We start from the raw sequence: 20,753 nt of genomic DNA on the forward strand, positions 1-20,753 counted from the left end.
GTGCTTCAAATTATGATATGGGAATGGTGGTTTTCACTTTCCGAGGGTGTCTAGAAAAGAGAAATTCTAAGACCATCAGAAACCTCATTGTTTGTTACCCAGTAGATTAGATTTGACCCACAGAGGATGCTCTGAAGTAATTAATGTGGCTTTTATGGAGATTTCTTCAATTATAGACCGTTGAAGCTAGATGGGTCCTTGGGGGCTTCTAAGAGAGTCCTTCGTGGTCTAGCAGTTTCTAGTTGATATAACCAAGGGCAGAATGTACTGTTTTCCATTTGCAAGTGTTTTTACTTTATTGTGAATGCTGTGTGAGGGATATTTGATATTTGGGATACTTAAAGTTTTTTCAGAGGGCATTAAGGTGAATTGCCTTAATGCCAAATATACATTTGGAAATAAATTTGTAAATTTATTTGTATACACCTGTTGATGTATTTTTACATGTGTTTGGTGATGCTGATAAGTGTGCCACTTTATGGGGTTCCATGAAAAGCAGATATGTGATTTAATTTCATGACAAACATATATTCATCGGTTATTATATTTACTGGTTATTATTATTCACATAACTTATTTTATTGGTTTTCAGGTACTTGAAGAAGCAGAAGCTCAACATTTATATCAGTCCATTTTGCCTGATATGGTGAAAATTGCACTCTGTCTGCCAAATATTTGCACCCAGGTTAGTGGATGTAGCTTCCTCAGTAGCTTCCCTGAGACCGACAATTGAATTTCCCTTAAATTTGAATGGCCAAGGTCACAGATAGAGAGAGAGAGAGAGAGAGAGAAGAGAAGAGAAGGGAAACAGTTTTTGCCAAAGAGTATGGTAATTTTGCTGTATTAAGGAAAAGATTAGAGGGTAGAGAGTACTACAAAAGGACATTAAAAATGCAGCATTCCATTCCTCAGCTTCTGTTTACACTGTTGAAGCTTGTTTACTATGACTTTTTTCTCTCTTTGTTCAAATAACCTCTAACTTTAAAAAGCACTCATTATTTCAAAACATACTAATGGATTTGGAATAGCGTATTTTCAAAATGGCTTAATACTACCCACTCCTTCCTCACCCTCCCCCAAAGTAATGTATTCTCTAACAAATGAGTTAATGATACTTTCTTAACTTTTTTTTTTTTTGAGACAGAGCCTTGCTCTGTCACCCAGGCTGGAGTGCAGTGGCAAAATCTTGGCTCACTGCATCCTCCATTTCCCAGATTCAACCAATTCTCCTGCCTCAGGCACCCAAGTAGCTGGGATTACAGGCATGTGCCACCACACCTGGCTAAGGTTCCTTTTTTTGGAGTGCAGTGGCACAAATCCCAGGTTACTGTAACCACTGCCTCCTGGGTTCAAACAATTCTTGTGCCTCAACTTCCCAAGTAGCTGGGATTACAGGTGTGCGCCGCCACACCTGGCTACTTTTTGTATTTTTAGTAGAGACGGTGTTTCACCATGTTTGCCAGGCTGGTCTTGAACTCCTGATCTCAGGTGATTCGTCTGCCTTGCCCTCCCAAAATGCTGGGATTACAGGTGTGAGCCACTGTGCCGGCCTTAACTTTTAAAAATAAAGAATCCTGTATTTTATTTTGTTTGGAGTACATTAATTTTATATTGCTACATAACAAATTATGTCAAAATTAATGGCTTAAAGCAATAAACATGTATTATCTCTCAGCTTCTGTTGACTTTGGGAGCAGATTAGCTGACTGAGTGGTTGTGGATCAGGGTTTCTCTTGTGGTTGCAGTGAGGATGTCAGCCAGGGCTTCAGTCATCTGAAAGCTTGCCTGGGGCTGAAGGACACACCTCTAAGTTAGCTTACTTACATAGCTGTTGGCAGAAGGCCCTGCTATTGGCCTCTCTATAGGCTGATTGATTGTCCCTATGACGTAATGGCTAACTTCCCCAGAGCAAGCAATCCAAGGGAGAGAGCAAGGAAGCTGCAGTGTCTTCTGTGACCCATTTTTCTCAAGGCACCTAGCATCACTTCTGCTGTTTTAGTGTTCATTAGAAGCTAGCCGATACCCAAGGGGAGGAGTATTAGACTCCACCTCTTTTTTTTTTTTTTTTTTTTTTTTGAGACCAAGTTTCACCCTTGTCCCCCAGGCTGGAATGCAGCGGCATGATCTCAGCTCACTGCAACCTCTGCCTCCTGGGTTCAAGTGATTTTCCTGCCTGTCACCTGAGTAGGTGGGACTACAGGCATGTGCCACTACACTCGGCTAATTTTTTGTATTTTTAGCAGAGACGGAGTTTCACCATTTTGGCCAGGCTGGTCTCGAACTCCTGACCTCATGTGATCCTCCCACCTCTGCCTCCCATAGTGCTGAAATTACAGGCATGAGCCACCGTGCCCAAGACTCCACCTCTTAAAGAGAGGAGCATCAAATAATTTGTGAACGTATTTTCAAACCTCCACAGGGTTTGTTTTGTTCTTCATAATTTTATTCCTGTGTTTCTCACAGTGGTGCTTGAATTTGCCTTTGTCTTCTATTTCTAGGGCCAACACCTCTTGCTGCATGGCTGCTAGCCAGGGTTCTGCTAGCATTTTACTCCGCAGGGGCCCTGTGGACATTTGGGTGGAACAATTTCTGAATGTGTATCATGGTCCCATCCATTGCAGTATGTCGTTAGGACACCCTAAACACCACAAATAGGGTCATTGGGGCAACCAGAAAACAACCCACACATGTCCAGATGCCTTCTTGGACTATACCATCTTCAATTGAGACCCATGAAATGTTTTCCAGTGTGATGTTTTCAATTTTATGTAACTTTAATTTCACCTCAGTAATGCATTGTGTCTGAAATAAGTTTTACTATTGGGCAGGGGAAGTATATTTTAAAACATATCTTCTGCTTGTTTCTGTTGGAAGTTATTTGCTTGATCATATTCCATCTTAGTTCTTTTTCCTTTCTTTCCTTACTTAGTAAAATCTCTCACTACCTCCTAGGTATGCCTGTCTGTTACTTCCCCTGTGAAGCCTTCCCTGCCTCCCAGACAAGGTCATCCCTCCTGAAGCACTCAAATCATTGTTTTATAATTGTTGTCATTATATATCTCTTACCACTGGATTATAGTCTCCTTAAAGAGAGATCCTCTTTGTGTCACTGGTTTGCATGGTGCTTAATTATATACCTTTTGAATTCAATATGTAGTTCATAATCAATAGTAGATAGTAGGTAGCCTTTGGGAGTGGGCCATTTAATCCTCTTCTCTTCCCATCGTGCATATGAGAGTTTCCATATTTCATTTAATGAGAAATTTTTATTCAAAAGCATCTAACTTTGTAAGCTATAACAAGCCCCTTGGAACCAAAATCAGACCCCTGGGTCCTCAGCTTTTTGTCCTGGCTTCTCCCAATGACTTTCTTCTCCATTAGCATATCAATGGGGAGAGCATCTTAATTCTGTGCTTTGCCCTCTATTGAAAAGTCAACCTCTGCTGTGAAAGTTAAGATTTTTATTTGAGATCAAAATACATCTTGTCGCTAGTTAAATTGTATATGTTGATATTTAATAATTTATCACATTGAAGTACTCTAGGCCAAATCTAAAAGGTAAATTTTAGATTTATCAAAAGAAAATTAAAGGAAACAAATTTGGTCAGGAACTTTTTGAAATATCTTGGTTCACAGTAACCAGCCTTTTATTTTGTTGAGCTGAGTGCTTGACAATAAGATTTACATCTCCTCATTTCTCCAAATAATGAGTTTTTAGGCATTTCCCCTCACCAGGAGAGCAGAAATCATTAACTCTATTTAAAATTATACTATTTGTTTATCTGGGAGACAAGAAATGTTTGTTTGAAGTCCATTAAGCCTGAAATATTTACCATTAATTTTTAAAATCATTTTTCTGAATAATTTGGTAAATGGTAGTTAAAAACTCATTTCTTACTAAAACCAAGCAACACTTTGCTTGAAGCCATTGATGCACTGTCACCTTTTCTACACTCGTTGCTTGGTTGTGAATAAATGCACAGGATGGAAAATGGAGATCAATATGAGCTCTCTATTTTTCTCAGAAATGGTGATTGCTAAGACCTGAAGGGGAGAGAATTTTGTATAACAGTGAAAATAGATTCTTTGCCTTTTACTTGTTTGTTTACCTTTGAATTTTTCCAAGAGAAATAGTTGAATTGCAAGTTTAATCTGTTCTTTTTTCTGGCAAACTCTTATTCTAGCAATGATGTGTACTTCTGTACTTAGAGAAGCATTCATTATTCAGCACTGCAGTTTTGGTTTGTCTTGCCTGCCCTTTCCTCAGGTTCATTCTGGGTGTCGACTCCTGAGGTATGATCGGGACAGTTTGCTCTAGGCATGCCAGTTTGAGATGAGTGCAGATACCCGAAACTCTTAGTTCTGTGTCTTACTGAAGGGGAGAAGGTAAATGCATCTCTAAATATTCTGTAGGAGCATTTTGAAACTTAACAGCTGAAGGATAAACTGGGAGTTGGTCTTTGATTTTATCATCATGTCTTTAAAAACATTTTAACATTTAAAATATGTTGACAAAAAGAGTCAAACTCTGTAAAATATTTGAAGAGATTTATTTTGAGCCAAATATGAGTAACCAGTGGCCTGTAACAGCCCCAGGAGATCCTGAGAACATGTGCCCAAGATGGTCAGGCTATAGCTTGGCTTTATATATTTTAGGGAGACATAAGACATCAATCAATACATATAAGGGGAGCTTACAGGTCTTAGGTGGATTCAAAGATTTTCTGATTTGCCATTGGTTGGAAGAGTTATTATCTAAAGACCTGGAATCAATAGAAAGGAATATCTGGGTTAAGATAAGGATTTGTTGAGACCAAGATTTCATCATGTGGATGAAACCTCCAGGTAGTAGGCTTCGGAGCTTTTATCAGACCTAAAAAGGTACCAAACCCTTTCTTAATTCTCACCTGGAAAGGAATAGGGATTCTCTACAGAGTGTAGATTTTCCCAACAGACAGCTTTGCAGGGCTATTTCAAAATATGTCAAAGAAATATATTTTGGGGTAAAATACTTCAATTATTTCAGGATCTGCTAACTGTCATGTGATGCTATACTCGAGTCAGGCTGGAATCGTGTCTTATTACTATAAAAAATCTGTTTCATCAGTTTTAAGGCCTCTGTTTTAATGTTAATGCTGGTCACTTGTGCTGAATTCTAAAGTGAGGAGCATATAATGAGGCATGTCGGACCCACACTTCCTATCATGGTGTGGACTAGTGTTTCATATTAACTTTGGAATCCCCATGTTTGAGAGGAGGGGTTCATTCAGTCGGTTGGGGGACTTGGAATTTTATTTTTGGTTTACGAACTAAATGAAATCCACTGAACACAATACTCAGGTCGTGTGGATTATACTGACAATAAAAGGTAAGTGAATTTGGTGGTATAACTGGAAGACATTTTAGATATAAAAGATTTGAAGAAAAAGTGTCTTATATCTTCTTTGACTTGGAATGTTTGATTATGTAAGAAATGTCTATCTTTTTACAACTTATACATGTTCGTATGGTGGTTTTTACATGTTCTATTAATCACTTTAATGAAGTTAGATTTGATTCTTATAAAGAAATTGTCAGTATGAAGTGTAATTTGGAATAAGAGGGTAAAGCCTTCTTTGTTGAATTATCTTAGATCATTTTATTTAGAACTAAGAAAGTTTATTCTGGCCAATTTTTTTTTTTTTTTTTTTTTTTTTTTTTTGAGACAGAGTCTCGCTCTGTCGCCCAGGCTAGAGTGCAGTGGCGCAATCTCGGCTCACTGCAAACTCCGTCTCCCAGGTTCACGCCATTCTCCTACCTCAACCTCGTGAGTAGCTGGGACTACAGGCGCCCACCACCACACCTGGCTAATTTTTTGTGTTTTTAGTAGAGATGGGGTTTCACCGTGTTAGCCAGGATGGTCTCGATCGCCTGACCTCATGATCTGTCTGCCTCGGCCTCCCAAAGTGCTGGGATTACGGGCGTGAGCCACCGCGCCTGGCCTGGGCAATGATTTTTAATATAAATAAGAACAAAATTTAGCTTAAGCAATGTTACATATTTTTGTTTCATCTTTTGTTTTTATTTTTCATTAAATGGGCAGTGTGTTTTTATTTACGTGCTGAAGCAATCTTGTTTTTCACTAATAAGTAATGTTTTATATTTTCTTCACTACCATTATTATTGATTAGAAATCTGCAGTTTGTCAAGTAAGTACATTTTCTCAATCATCCCTGATAAACAGCCCTTGACTTTAACAATATTGCTGATTTAAGGATTCAAGAATGGCCTGAAATTATTTCTGCCTTAATTTAGCAAATGCAATTTGGTGGCTCTGCTTTCGAAATTGCTAAACTAATTATTGCTCTTCTCGTCTGTATTTTTTTCTTTCCTTTATCAGCCAATACCGCTCCTGAAACAGAAGATGAATCATTCCATCACAATGTCGCAGGAACAGATTGCCAGTCTTTTAGCTAATGCTTTCTTCTGCACATTTCCACGACGAAATGCTAAGATGAAATCGGAGTATTCTAGTTACCCAGACATTAACTTCAATCGGTATGTTTTCAGAAAACACCTCTTTAACAATGAAAAAGACAAAGGTGGAAGGAACTAATAATATTTTTTGAGTGAATTCCATAGGCCAAGCATTTTATATGCCGTTGTCTTATTTAATTTTTACAGTACTTAAGTGACATTTTCACCATTTTGCAGGCAAGGTGATTAAAGTTCATTGAGGTTAAAAGAACTTGATTGGGATCCAGGAGCTAGTAAGTCACAGAACTGAGATTTTATTTCAGGCCTGTCTTGCTCCAGGGCCCATGTTCTTTCTGTCCTCTCAGATGATTGCCCAGTTCCTGGACTCCACATGCCTCTTCAGTTTGATTATTCATGAGAACTTTTGTTGTGCTTATATTCCTTAATGCTGAAATACTGTGAAAGGTAGAGGAGAAATCCTCCTTTCTACAAAAGTCTTATAAAATGAGAGTATAAAGTCATGAGCTGTCTTATGAGACTTAAAAAATGCAATTGTTTTGATGAAAAATGAAAGGTGATTTTGACCATTTATAGACATGATTAATTTATCAGTGTGAAAAAGAAAAACAAAAGAATGTTCAAACTACTTGACTAAATTAATACAGTGTGAAGGTTATTGATAAAGTTTTAGATTCCAGCCATTTTCCCAAGTAACTACTTTCTCTATCTTCTACACAAACAAAAATACTGTAAAGAATCTTCTTGGCAAACCAGTGTTTTTTCTTCCTTCCTACTCACTGCTCTCATATCCCCACCTCTGTTTCTTTCTTCACTTGAGAATTATCTTTATGGGACCCATGAATAGGATATATGAGTTTTCTTCCCTGATTTCAGTGTGAGACTTGAGAAATTGCTGTAATCTGTGCCCCTTTCCCAGCAGGCTGTGTGTAATGCCCTTCACTGCCCCTGGTCACCTAGAGCCTGCCTCTGAGGGTGGGGCAGTGTGCAGAGTAGGAGATAAAGTCATAGAGCGGACCCACAAACAAAACCCACTTTTGTTTGCCATACTGCTTTTGTCTCCAAAGTAGAATGATGCAGTAACACCACTTTTTTTTTTTTTTTTTTTTTAAAGACGGAGTCTCGCTCTGTCGTGCAGGCTGGAGTGCAGTGGCGCAGTCTTGGCCAACTGCAACCTCTACCTCCTGGGTTCAAGCAATTCTCCTTTCTCAGCCTCCCGAGTAGCTGAGATTACAGGTGTGTGCCACCACGCCCGGCTAATTTTGTATTTTTAGTAGAGATGGGGTTTTACCATGTTGGCCAGGCTTGTCCCAAACTCCTGACCCCAGGTGCCTCAATCTCCCAAAGTGCTGGGATTACAGACATGAACCACCTTGCTGGGTGTACCACTTATTTTAATTTGCCCTTTTAATACAGTTTCTTTAAAAACATTTTACTTTGAACTAATTTTAGACTTGCAGAAAAGTTATAAAAATAGTACGAAGGATTCCTGTATAAAGCTTAGCTGGCTTCACCTTGTGTTAACATCTTATGTAACCATAGTAAAATTAAATTAACATTGGTTTAATATTATTAACTGTAGATCTTATTTTATTTTTGAAAATTTTTTAGAGATAGTGTCTCACTCTATTGCCCAGGCTGGAGTACTGTGGCCTGTCATAGCTTACTGCAGCCTTGAAGTCCTGGGCTTAAGCAGTCTTTCTCAGCCTCCCACGTAGCTGGGACTACAGACATGCAGCATCATGCCCAGCTAATTTGTAAAAAGTTTTTGTAGAGATTGGGTCTGGCTGTTTTGCCCAGGCTGATCTCAAATTACTGGAGTCAAACAATCCTCCTGCCTCAGCCTCCCAAAGTGCTGGGTTATAGGTATGAGCCACCATGCCTGGCCGACTGTAAACCTTATTTTGATTCTACCAGTTTTTCTTTCTTTCTTTCTTTCTTTTTTTGTTTGTTTGAGACAGAGTCTTGCTCGGTCACCTAGGCTAGAGTGCAGTGGCGAGATCTCGGCTCACTGCCTTCCAGGTTCAAGCGATTCTGACACCTCAGCCTCCCTAGTAACTGGGATTACAGGAATATGCCACCATACCCGGCTAATTTTTTGTAATTTTAGTAGACATGGGGTTTCACCATGTTGGCCAGGCTGGTCTCGAACTCCTGACCTCTGGTGATCCGCCCACCTCGGGCTCCCATTACAGATGTGAGCCACTGCACCGAGTCTGATTCTACCAGTTTTCCTAGTATACTTTTTCTGTTCCAGGATCCTACCCAGCATCCCAGTTACATTTAATTACCTTGTCTCCTCCAGCATGTTCCTTGTTTTTTCTCTTCTTTCATGATCTTGACAGTTTTGAAGAGTACTCATTCCGGTTATTTTGGAGAATATTCTCAATCTGGGTTTGGCTGATGTTTTTTCAGGATTGGAATGAGGTCATGCATTTTTGGCAGAATACCACAGAAATGATCCTGTGTCCTCAGTGCACCGTATCAATGGGATCATACTTCTTATTACTGGTGATCAGTTGGCTAAGGTAGTGTCTGCTGGCTTTTTCCACTGTAAAGTTACCATATATTTCCTTTTGTGATTAATATTTTCCAAGAGATAAAACACTGTGCAAATGTTATTTTGCTTCACATTTATCCCTACTAATTTTAGCATCCATTGGTGCATCTTGTCTGCAATGATTATTACCATAGTGTTTGCCTATTGTGAATTTTCTGCTTTCTTCCTCTACATTTGCTAATTGAAATTCCATTGTAAGGAAGAGCTATCCCTTTTCCCCCGTTTTTAAACTATCAGAATGGACTCATGGATATTTATTTCGTTGTGTGAGTTTAAATTGAATAGTATTATTTATTTTACTGCTTTAATTATTTTAGCTTTGGCTATTATGGCTCCTTCAGGTTGACTCCTATGTTCTTTTGATAAGCCCCATCCTTTTTTTGAGCGTTAACTTTCTGGAATCATACAATGTTCCGAGTTCATCTTATATTTTCCATGCCTCAATCCTGGAATCAACCATTTTCTCAAGGATTCCTGGTTTCTTTTATTGTACAATGGTATTTAGAGACCAGTATCTGGGTGATAGGTGTGCTCATTGCTGCTAGAGTGTCATTGTTTTTAATGCAACTTACTTTATATGGGCAGCATTTCTTACAACTCCACATGGCAGCAGAGAAATGAATTCACAATTCTCTCCAATATCAGAGTGTCAGCCCCAAAGGCCATATTTTTAGCCTTTTAAAATTGGAGAATGTTGTTACTCTCTTAAGATGAATTCTAGAATTCAGCTGGTTAGTTCCTAATATAAATTTTTAATTAAAAATTTTAAAAACTAGACATTTCAGTGCATTTATTCTGTGTTTGGCAGGTGAAAGTATAGCAGAGGACTTGAATATAAGCTGCTCTTAAACTGTCATAATTCTTGGGTTATATTTTTATGACCTTCAAACATTAAAATATTGATGATAATTTGTTATTATATATGATTATTCTCCACTATCAACACTAAGGAAGGGGCAGCAAAGAATGAAAAATAATGTTATCTAAGAAAATTTCTTTAAAATCCTAGTGTTAGCAAACAGTATAGTATTTTTATATATATATATATAATATGCTCCTTGGTTACATAAATATTAGTTGCAAGGAGCATGTTTTTAATCTATTTTTCAAGTTTGTACAGTAGCTAAGTTTTAGATACTGGTATTTAGTCAGTGTTTAGTTCAAATGTACATGAGCAACTGCAATATTCCCCACAGTATATTGAGTGCCTTGAGGTTACAGAGAAAGGAGAAGCCAGTTTCTGAGTTCTTACTGTTACATAGTATTATCTCATTTTCAAACCTCATGTCACAGATGCCCTTCTCTTTTCCACATGGCTTTTATTCCTCCTTCAATACTCAGTTCACGTATCAGTTTTTCTGGTGTCTCAGATTCTGCTAGGATAGGTTTGCTACTCTAGGTTCCTATGCTAACCTCTGTGTACCTCTGGAGAGGTGCACAGCACCATGACATTTTATTAAAGAAAGATATAATTTAATAAAGGAAACTTTCCTTAAGGAAGTAACTTTTCTTGCTGTTGTTGTTTTGAGACTGGATCTCATTATGTTGCCCAGGCTGATCTCAAATTCCTGGGCTCAAGAGATCCTCCCACCTCATTCTTCAAAGTAACTAGGACTACAGGTGCATGTCACCATGCCCAGTGCAACTTTTGAATTAAGTACAAAAGGGTGAATAAGAGTTTTGCCAAGGAGAAGGAGAGATGGTTGCATTCTAGGCAGGGGGAAGAGTACGTGCAAAGGCACTGTCGCAAGAAGGACCTGACATGCCCAGAGACTGAGAGAAGACAGTGTGGTTGCAGCACAGAGAGTGAGAAGGAACATGGAGATGGGAGAAGCTGCAGAAGTAGGTGGAGGCTAGACCATGCTGTGTCTCACTAGGCCATCTGAAAACAATGAGAAGTCATTGGAGGATTAGATATGGGGGTAGAGGGAGACTAGCACACGTGTTCAATTTTACATTTTCAAAAGTTTATTTTGGCTGTAATGTGGGAATCAAGCAGAGAGGGGCCAGAGTAACTGAGTTTACCCAATTGGAGAGGCTATTGCAATGCACCAGGATAGAGGGTGGTAGCTGGGATAGTGTAGGGGAGGGGACAGAGGTGTGGAGACATTTGAAGGGGTAGCCAGAGTGATGGTGATAGACAGGGTTGGTTTATGGGTGGAGAGAGGCATCCAGGGTACTTCTTAGGTTTGTACAACCAGATGTGCACCCTTACTGTCTCCTACTTTTCCTACTGTACCACCTAGACTACTTCATAATTGCTTATTTAATCATTTCAGTGGGGCAGAGATCTTAACTGTCCTCTTCTTTGTTATTTTCACAAAATCTCATGCATTGTGGGCCTTCAATAAATGCTTGTTGAATGAATGAAAATAAATTTTACAGATGAGATATTTGAGAATTAAGTGACTTGTTTTGAGTAACAGAGCTGGTTAGTGGCAGAGTGCTAAGACTATAATTTAGACGCTTTGTTCTCAGTCTGTTGTCTTTTACTTTTCAGACTATATCTTAGTCTTAGGAATTACGAGATGTTTTATTTTTAAGCCACATATAATCAAACATAGCTTCTACCTCTGATTTTGTTAGTAATTGGGGTAGAATTGAGAGAAAACACAGAGCATTGGAATCTGCAATTGCAAGTATATAAAGAACCTGTTTCAGAGGCATGAGCCACCATGCCCAGCCCAGGTATTACTTTTATGTGCAGAAGAAAAAAGAGTTAGGGGAAGAACAAGTCAGTTGTCAGAAATCAAGCTGAACACAAAGTTAAAAAGAGTGGACAATCTTTGTAATTTGATTTTGAGGGTGGAATTTCATGGATTTTTTGAGGCTTTTCCAAAAAAGCTAGTGTGGATAGCTTCTTTCCAATTACACCTCCATAGACACATTGTCATTGTGTCTACTTCACCCTGTTTTACTTACTTAGCATATAGCATTTTATTTCTTATGGAAGAAATAGAATCCACAGAGTCCTGTGGGGAGGCCACAATGCTGACAGGTGTCTTTTCTCAACAGTAAAGACCCACCGGTGCTTGATGGCTGACAAGCAGAGGTCAAGATGTCTTGGGAAGGCTTGGCTTTGGTGACTTCCAATTTCCTGTCACCAATTACCAGAATTTACATATATATATAATGTACGTCTCATATATATAAAATATATATATATGAGACGGAGTCTTGCTCTGTCGCCCAGGCTGGAGTGCAGTGGTGCGATCTCGGCTCACTGCAAGCTCTGCCTCCCGGGTTTACACCATTCTCCTGCCTCAGCCCCCTGAGTAGCTGGGACTACGGGTGCCCGCCACCACACCCGGCTAATTTTTTGTATTTTTAGTAGAGACGGGATTTCACCATGTTAGCCAGGATGGCCTCAATCTCCTGACCTTGTGATCAGCCCGCCTTGGCCTCCCAAAGTGCTGGGATTACAGGCATGAACCACTGCACTGGGCCAATTTTAATATATATTTTAATTTTAAAAGACCTTTGCTTTTCAGCCAAACTTCTGAGTGGGGAAGTCTGGGGCTTCTTGGCGATGGCAGATTTATCTTTTTCATTGTACATGGTCATTTATCCTGAAGACTGAGCTAGTTAGCGCTGAAAGCATGTTGGGATGGATGAGAATCAAGGTTGGGCCATTTTTTTAAATGAAGGGAATATTAATTAGAACAATGCAACTACTTTATGTAAATGAATGTTGATTTTTTTTTGCCTGGGCACTATGTAATGCCTTATTTTAGCTCAAGTACCTTAGCTTACTCTGCATTATCTGAAATTCATTTACTTGTCACATTAACCATATGAATTAGATATTGATTAGGAATTGTTGTTACTCTCTTTTTTAAAATGAGATGGAAGTTTAGAGAGGGAGGTCACTTCACCAGGTTAACACAGTAACTAGTAGACTTGGGATTCAAACGCAGGATATAGTCTCCTTTGAGAATCTGTGTCCCTTAACCATTCTGCTACACAGTCTCCCTTTGAATGAACTGAATTAATCTTACCTCATGGCTAGTCAAAAATTAGAACTATTGGCCGGGCGCGGTAGCTCAAGCCTGTAATCCCAGCACTTTGGGAGGCCGAGAAGGGCGGATCATGAGGTCAGGAGATCGAGACCATCCTGGCTAACGTGGTGAAACCCCGTCTCTACTAAAAAATACAAAAAACTAGCCGGGCGAGGTGGCGGGCGCTTGTAGTCCCAGCTACTCGGGAGGCTGAGGCAGGAGAATGGCGTGAACCTGGGAGACGGAGCTTGCAGTGAGCTGAGATCCGGCCACTGCACTCCAGCCTGGGCGACAGAGTGAGACTCCATCTCAAAAAAAAAAAAAAATTAGACCTATTTTTAGAAATAACTATTGATCTATTAAATGAATTAAAGCCATTTGTAAGTCCAGAGTGACCGTGACGAATTTAAGCTTGCAGCAGATAGCATTCTCACCAAATAAGACTTTAAGTAGTTCCATTGAAGATTTGAAGTCAGGCATATTCTTGTCTTCCTAGGTGATGGATGTTCTTTTGGATACCAGAACACGGAAAATGAATTAAGGCAGGTAACCCAGTGTTAGTCTCCACAATGTTATAGAGAATCCTAAGCAGCCAGAATATCTGCACTTGCCTTTCACTGTGAGATGGTATGTGTTTTAATGAGCCTAAGCTAGCAAATAATAGGAACAACGATTGTACATCACCATTGATGCTGTCTTTTCATGTCTTGCTTTGATTCTTTCTATGGAATTTTCTAGGTAGGGAAACCTCTCTACAATAAGGTTCAGGGAGAATAAATGAATTGTTAGCACAACTGGAACTTGATCACTGTCTTCTACTCAAACTCAGTGTTCTTTTATTATATCTCAATGCTTGTCGTGAGCAAAATGCTCTGAGTGCTCCAGAAATGCCAAACAACCGAAAGTCCCCCCACTTTCATGTAGCTTTTGAAAGATCCAGTACTTAATCTGATGAACCATTTGTTAAGCTGATTATGTAGCATTTTATTGTGTTATTTCCTTTTATGCATAGTTTCTACTTACGATTATAGTTTCTAGCTGTGGGGAGTTGTGTGTGTGAGGGTGTATTTAATCTCAAAAGAGGTATGGCTAGCTAGTTGAATAAGAAAAATGGTAAGAGTATGTGTTGGGAGGCTGACGTCAATAAATTGAATAAGTCTTCCCTTTTTTATTTATTGCTATGTTCTTTCAGCCTGCTTAGTTATATTAAATACCCCTGACCTTTTTCCCTGCTTGCCTTTCAGGTCCTAAACATTCATATAAAGGCTTCCAATGTGATTAGCATTGATGCTTCTGGGTTTGCATGGAAACTAGATGGTCAGAGATAAATTGTGGGTCTCAGCAGTGGTCAGCCCAGGAGGTTTTTACATCTGCCTCTTCCCTGGATTGAAAATGCTTCTGGGGCCATATGGCAGAGTGCCTCACAGAAGAGCCAGGAATGACTTTCTGGCTGGGTTCCGGATTATCACTTGCTCGTATTTTAAAATGGAGGTTGTAGTGCTTTGGGCTTGATTTACTGTATACTAATGGGATTATTACTTAACTTGAAATGGCATAGTGGGTTGTGGCAGGGGTGAGGATGGATATACCTAGAATAAAATTCCAGTAATGTTATCAGTATTCCATTCAGGGAAAGATTTTATTCAACTGTGTTTCTCCTTAATAAGTATGCAAAGAAGAACACCAGCTAATAAGTATCTGACCTTTGACTGACTTCTGTCTTTGAAAATACAAACAGTTTTGTTTAGAACAAAGTAAGGTTTCCTGACTGGCTTTTTCTGTTTGATTTCTTTAATAATCTATCATTATCTTTCAATTAAATGCCCAAATGTCTTCCCTACATGCGGAGGAGTTATTGTGGCCTGGTTTGTGTGCACACTGCTGACCTAAAATGTGCCTTCAAATATACATACCCAGGACTTGAAAAATCTAAACTAAAAAAGAAAGGTGTTGGGAAGTTTAAATTAAAAAGGGGGAGTGGGGGCGGGGAATGATGCTTAATGATTATGAGAAGATCTCACTTTCTCTGAGCCCGTTTGTGTGTGTCTTTCTCTCTGTGTGTCTGTCTCTCGTGCCCTCTGTCTCTAACCCCATTTCTATCAGCCTTTCTCTTCTCTCTGTCTTCCCTGTCCCATCTTTCTTCTCACCCTTCACCCCTTTCTTGGGCTCCAGCCTCAGTCCTTTTGTTTTCCTCCTCACCCCCAAAAGCTGTCTCTCAGATTGTTTATCACTCCTGGGATGACTTTCATTCATGCTGTTTGCCTGTCTATTTATGTTATTTTTACTTGCTTCCCTATCAGGATAATTCATTTTATTTGAGTGGCTGTGCATACAACTTTAAGATTTCACAACAGTCAAGTCTGAGAATTGTCACAAGAATTTTAAACCTACTTCATCTCCTCTGACTTATCTCCACTTCTTACCCCTGCAGCCATCACCACACTTCCCGCACTTCCCCCTGCTCTATCAGGAAGATGGTAAAGCATATTTGGTTACACAGTGATTTGAAGTTAGGACTGAAGCAGTGAATAAACAGAGTACATTGAGATTCTGCTTGATTTGTACCTTTAAGATTTGGACCTGCAAAATAAACCATGGTGTTCATTTGTAGTGATTGATAATAACAGCCATAAAATCTTCCAGGAAAGTCTGTCTTGCCAGGATAATAAATCTGCAGTCTCACGAGGCTCCTAAAGTTAATAATTTGTCATCATGGTTGTGAAGTATGTGACCTTTTATGTGATTTTATACACAGATGACCACATATGGAAGCTAGGGACACTTTTTCTATGTTTTGGAGAATTATTTCTTAAGAGCAACAGCCATTTTCCCCTCACTATGCAATAGTTCTATTGAAGTACTTTTTATCCTTTAATTGAATTGTATAGTACATCAGTTCATCTCTAGGAAAAGGTGGTGGCTACTTTTACATTCATACTGCTTTCCTGTACTACATAGTGAGCCTAGAAAGAGATTTTGCAGTGGAGCCTAAGGTATTCATTTAGTAAATCGTATTTATTGATACAGGATGTTTAATTAAACTGCCATGTGGCTTCTTCATTTTGACTTAAATAAACTCTGTTCTAGAGGAAGCCGCTGAAACCTGCACCCTCAAAGAGCCTTTCTTTCAGCTGGATTATAAGAGTATGTGTATTAAATATTTTAGAAAGATACGTTTTTTTAAATAAGTAAAAATTATCACACAGGCTGTCTTAAACTATTTTTAAAGAGAGATCTGATTTTAGATTTGGTTAAAATACTAGCCTACATTAGTATTCTTTTTAGGAAGTAAATATTCATATAAATTGTTTTTCCAGAAATTGGCCCTGGATACAGATTTCAGATCATTGAAAACGGAACCATTTGAAATCTGCATTTCCTTTCCTTTTCCTAATTTATTTCAGTTGCTCAATAGGATTTTCTCGTGGAATTAACTTTTCCCTCTCAGCGTAGTTACGTAAGCTTGCTCTTGTAATCAAGAAAAACAATGACCCATTTCAGCACTTATTAACGTGGACTTTACTTGAAGGGTTTCTGGTTTTAAAGTCAGAGCACATGACTAGAGGCAGATGAAGAGTACCTCATCATTTATAGCCACTGAATCTCTATAATTTGTAAATGCCTTTGGAAAGCTAGATCTGATGCTCAAAAGCATGCTTTTGTGTTAGAAATCTTTTAGTGAATACTTACTCAGGTCATAATGCTTTTAAAGCCCTGCTTTTCTTTCCTCAGAATAAATTGAATTATATGTTACCAATAACAATGCCATGTCATTTCAAAGAAAACTGAATTAAGTAATCCAAGTCTGGGTTGCTGAAAACTAGATGACACAGGGTAGGCACTGTTTTGGTTACCATGCAAAGGATCTCTATTAGTCAGCTTGGGCTGCTATAATAAAATACCATAGAACTGAGTGGCTTAAACAACAGAAATTTATTTTCTCATGGTTCTGGAGGCTAGAAGCTGCAGATCAAGGTGCTGCTGCTTCAGTTCCTGATGAGGGCTTTCTTCCTGGCTTATAGGTTGGCTGGCATCTTGTCCTCACATGGCAGAGGGAGAGTACTCTCCTTCTCTTCTTAAAATGACACCAGTTCTATCAGATTAGAGTCCCACCCCTATGACCTCATTTAACCGTTACTACCCCCTCACAGGCCCTATCTCCAAATTTAGCTACATTAGGGATTAAGGATTCGACATATAAATTTTGAGAGGGCACAGACATTCAGTGCATAAAAGAATGTAGTTGTTTAATTAACAAGGATTATTGAGCCCTGATACCTTGTTATACCTGCCTGTGTCCCTTCCCCCATTCCCCTCCACTCTCCTTTCCTCACAAACACTCAGATAAGGATTTTTTTCAGCTACTGTTCTTGTTATTTATCAAACTACCTAGTTAACATTATGAATTGTAAATGTTATTAGCCTTTGAGAAAGTAGCTGTGCACTGACTGACCCTAATTGACTGGGATGGCTAGATGGTGCCTTCTTCATGGTGGAAGGTAGGTTGGAGAAATGTGGTTGGTAGCAAATGCCATCTGATTTGAACAGCTTTGAGGAAGCCTGGTTCTAGTTGGTTTCAGTTCTCTCCAGATGCTATTTGAATCTAAACCAGTTTTCCAGTTCTTGTCATTACAGAATTGTCTTCTGGAAGAATTATTTCTTTTTATTACTTGGTAGCAATATGGATGTAGTTCTGTGAATCATTAAGGCATTTTAACTTATCTTCCACTCTCTTTTATTTTTTATCTCTTTTAGGTTGTTTGAGGGACGTTCATCAAGGAAACCAGAGAAACTTAAAACGCTCTTCTGCTACTTTAGAAGAGTCACAGAGAAAAGTAAATTCCTTTCATTCTTACTGTAATTTTTCTTGCTGATGGGAACAGTTCAAGTCAAGTGACATGTGAGGAACATTTTGTGTTTAACATAAACCTTCTTGTCCCAACCACATTGAAACAGTAGTAATGATTCAACATTATAACCTAGATTTTATGCTTATGTTGTATATGAGCATAAATGTGTGCTGTAAATGTAGGGGGGCGGGGTTTACATACTCTGAAATCAGACCCATATTCTCTGAAATCTGTAATATATGTCAAAAGATTTTCATGAATAAAAACCAGAGAAAGTATATTGACCAGGAAATAAATTTTGGATGCTCTTTATTTAAAGAAGTATTCACTAGTTTATTTGCATAAGTCAACTAACGCATTGCTTTTCTAACCATTCCTCTCTTTTGTGCCCCCCTAAGCCTTTTGTGGAGTTCTTATAAAACTGTTTTGTACTGAGTTTTGTATCTCCATCTTCCTCTATTGAACCTTAACATTCTTGCTTCCCCAGAACCTGATAGCAGCTGAGACAGTATTAGTAAATGTCCAACAAATACTAGTAATGACCAGTGATAATAGATTAGTATTGCCACTCTTATCTCAGAAGCTGAATGACCATAGTCAAGTTTCTTGACACCTCTAAGCTTCAGTTTTATCATCTATGAAATAATATAATAATGGCCATTACCTTATAGGGTAGTTATAGATATGAAACAAGAAGATACATGCTTAATAAATGTAAGCTATTATCAATGGGTAGCCTTTCTTACAAGTGGATGTAAACCAGAACACCTCAAAAGTTTCTTTGTGCTAAGTAGGTGAGGTCAATCTGGTCAAGTGAAATGGCTTTTTTTCAGTTCTGGGTTGTAGGATTGTCTTAAAACATGTCTTTGAATCATTTTAAGGTCATTTTTCTCATATCCTTCTTTTACTCTTGCATTCAGTGTACTTGGCATTTTCCCCCTTGAATGTGTTGCTATTGGACATTGTTAAATTTTTAGAATGAAATCAATTATCAGGATTTTGATATTTAAGGGAAAATTATATGCTACTTTGATATGGGATTATTTATCTCATAGCTTATTGAATTTCAGGTTTGTGCCCTGTACTGAATGAAATATTAAAATGCAGAATTATTTGGACCTATGAGATACAAAATCAAATTAGAATTTGTAATGATTTGTTAAAAAGATGACTATTTAAGGCCAGACGTGATGGCTCATGCCTGTAATCCCAGCACTTTGGGAGGCTGAGGTGGGTGGATCATGAGCTCAGGAGTACCAGCCTGGCTAACATGGTGAAACCCCGTCTCTACTGAAAATACAAAAAAATCAGCCGGGTGTGGTGGCCGGTGCCTGTAGTCCAAACTACTTGGGAGACTGAGGCAGGAGAATGGCGTGAACCCGGGAGGCGGAGCTTGCAGTGAGCCAAGATCACGCCACTGCACTCCAGCCTGGGCTACAGAGCAAGACTCCATCTCAAAAAAAAAAAAAAAAAAAAATACAAAAATTAACCGGGCACGGTGGTGGGAGCCTGTAATCCCAGCTACTCGGGAGGTTGAGGCACAAGAATCACTTGAACCCTGGAGATGGAGGTTGCAGTGAGCTGAGATTGTGCCCCTGCACTTTAGCCTGGGCGACAGAGCAAGACTCTGTCTCAAAAAAAAAAAAAGATGACTACTTTTTTTTGGCTATTTTAGGCCTAATTCGAATTATTACTATTGGTTTTGTTTTGTTTTGTTTTCACAGTACTTTGAGTTGCTGTTTTAAGAAGAATTATTATAACTAAGTAGTACAGAGTTTACTTTTTTGTCCTGGGAGTCAGATCATATATGTCTTCTCTAAAAACCAACTTGGCTTTCTAAATTTTAGGATTTCAGATACTTTGAGGAAAAAGCTAAAAGTCTGTTTTTTCAACTAGAAATGTATATGCCATTATAAGTATTGGGAATTTGAAGAAATAAATTATAACTAGACATTTTATTTCCTGACTTTTTCACTACACATGGTAATTAAGCTCTTTGTAGAAATGCAGTACAACATTGCTCTTGGTCTTCAGTATGTAAAGCTAACGGTTTAAGGAGGAAATACTAAAGAGAATAAAAGAGGTTGCAATATAATGAGTCGTGTAGAAGTTCTGGAGCCTACTCAGTGGACTTCAGAAACTTATTTAAGATACCATATTTCATCGAATCTAAGATGTCATAGATTATTTTTAAAAAGTGCTATTACATTATATACCTCTAAGAAGGAAAAAACCACTCCGGACAGGGAGTTTAGTAGGAGACCTGACCCACGAGGCTGGTACACCTAAGAATAAATGAGAAATTAATTTATCATCCAGAAAAGGGACCATAAAGAAACATGCAAGTCTCAACCTTGACTCTAAATAGAGAAAGGGAAAAAAAAACATTTCTCTGAGAATTTGAACCACAAGCCCTAAGCTTTGGGTGTGCAGCCTCACCACCAGTGTGGTCCACAAAGGCCTGCCACAAAGGATTAATTCGGATGATATCAGGCTAATAGTGCTCCCAGATGACAGCAGAAGCAGATGCACATATTCTCTGGGAAAATTCACCTCTAGACCTATGGTAAGATACCTCCTAAAAGATGTATTCCAGTTTTGGAAACGTAATATGTGAAAAAACATGCCTTTTAGAATTGATAAAAATAGAATTCCATCAGGACCAACTTTTCAGTGTTGTTAAACATGTATATTTTATATTTGATGAAGATCTTGAGACTGAAATATTTTAAAGAGCATTCCAAATTAAATTATTTTCTGTATAGTTTTAGATAAAGTATCTTAAAGATCAGGTTTTTGAAAATTTACGACCTGTAGGTAGTATATATTGTGACTTTATTATGGGAAGTATTTGATTAACCAAAGTATCCT

General features: G+C 38.5%; 1 protein-coding gene across 6 annotated transcripts in view; it reads left to right on the plus strand.

Moving 5' to 3' along the window:
* Positions 1 to 20,753, plus strand: part of PARG (poly(ADP-ribose) glycohydrolase) — a 134,919-nt gene that overhangs the window by 64,217 nt on the left and 49,949 nt on the right. For all 6 annotated transcript variants that reach the window (XM_015147033.3, XM_015147031.3, XM_015147034.3 and 3 more), the window contains 3 exons: positions 593 to 685; positions 6,380 to 6,537; positions 17,788 to 17,867. In XM_015147033.3, the coding sequence (XP_015002519.3) occupies positions 593 to 685; positions 6,380 to 6,537; positions 17,788 to 17,867 (331 nt within the window). The remainder of the gene's footprint in view (positions 1 to 592; positions 686 to 6,379; positions 6,538 to 17,787; positions 17,868 to 20,753) is intronic.

This window comes from Macaca mulatta, chromosome 9, assembly GCF_049350105.2.
Source record: "Macaca mulatta isolate MMU2019108-1 chromosome 9, T2T-MMU8v2.0, whole genome shotgun sequence".
Classification (NCBI taxonomy): Eukaryota; Metazoa; Chordata; class Mammalia; order Primates; family Cercopithecidae; genus Macaca; species Macaca mulatta.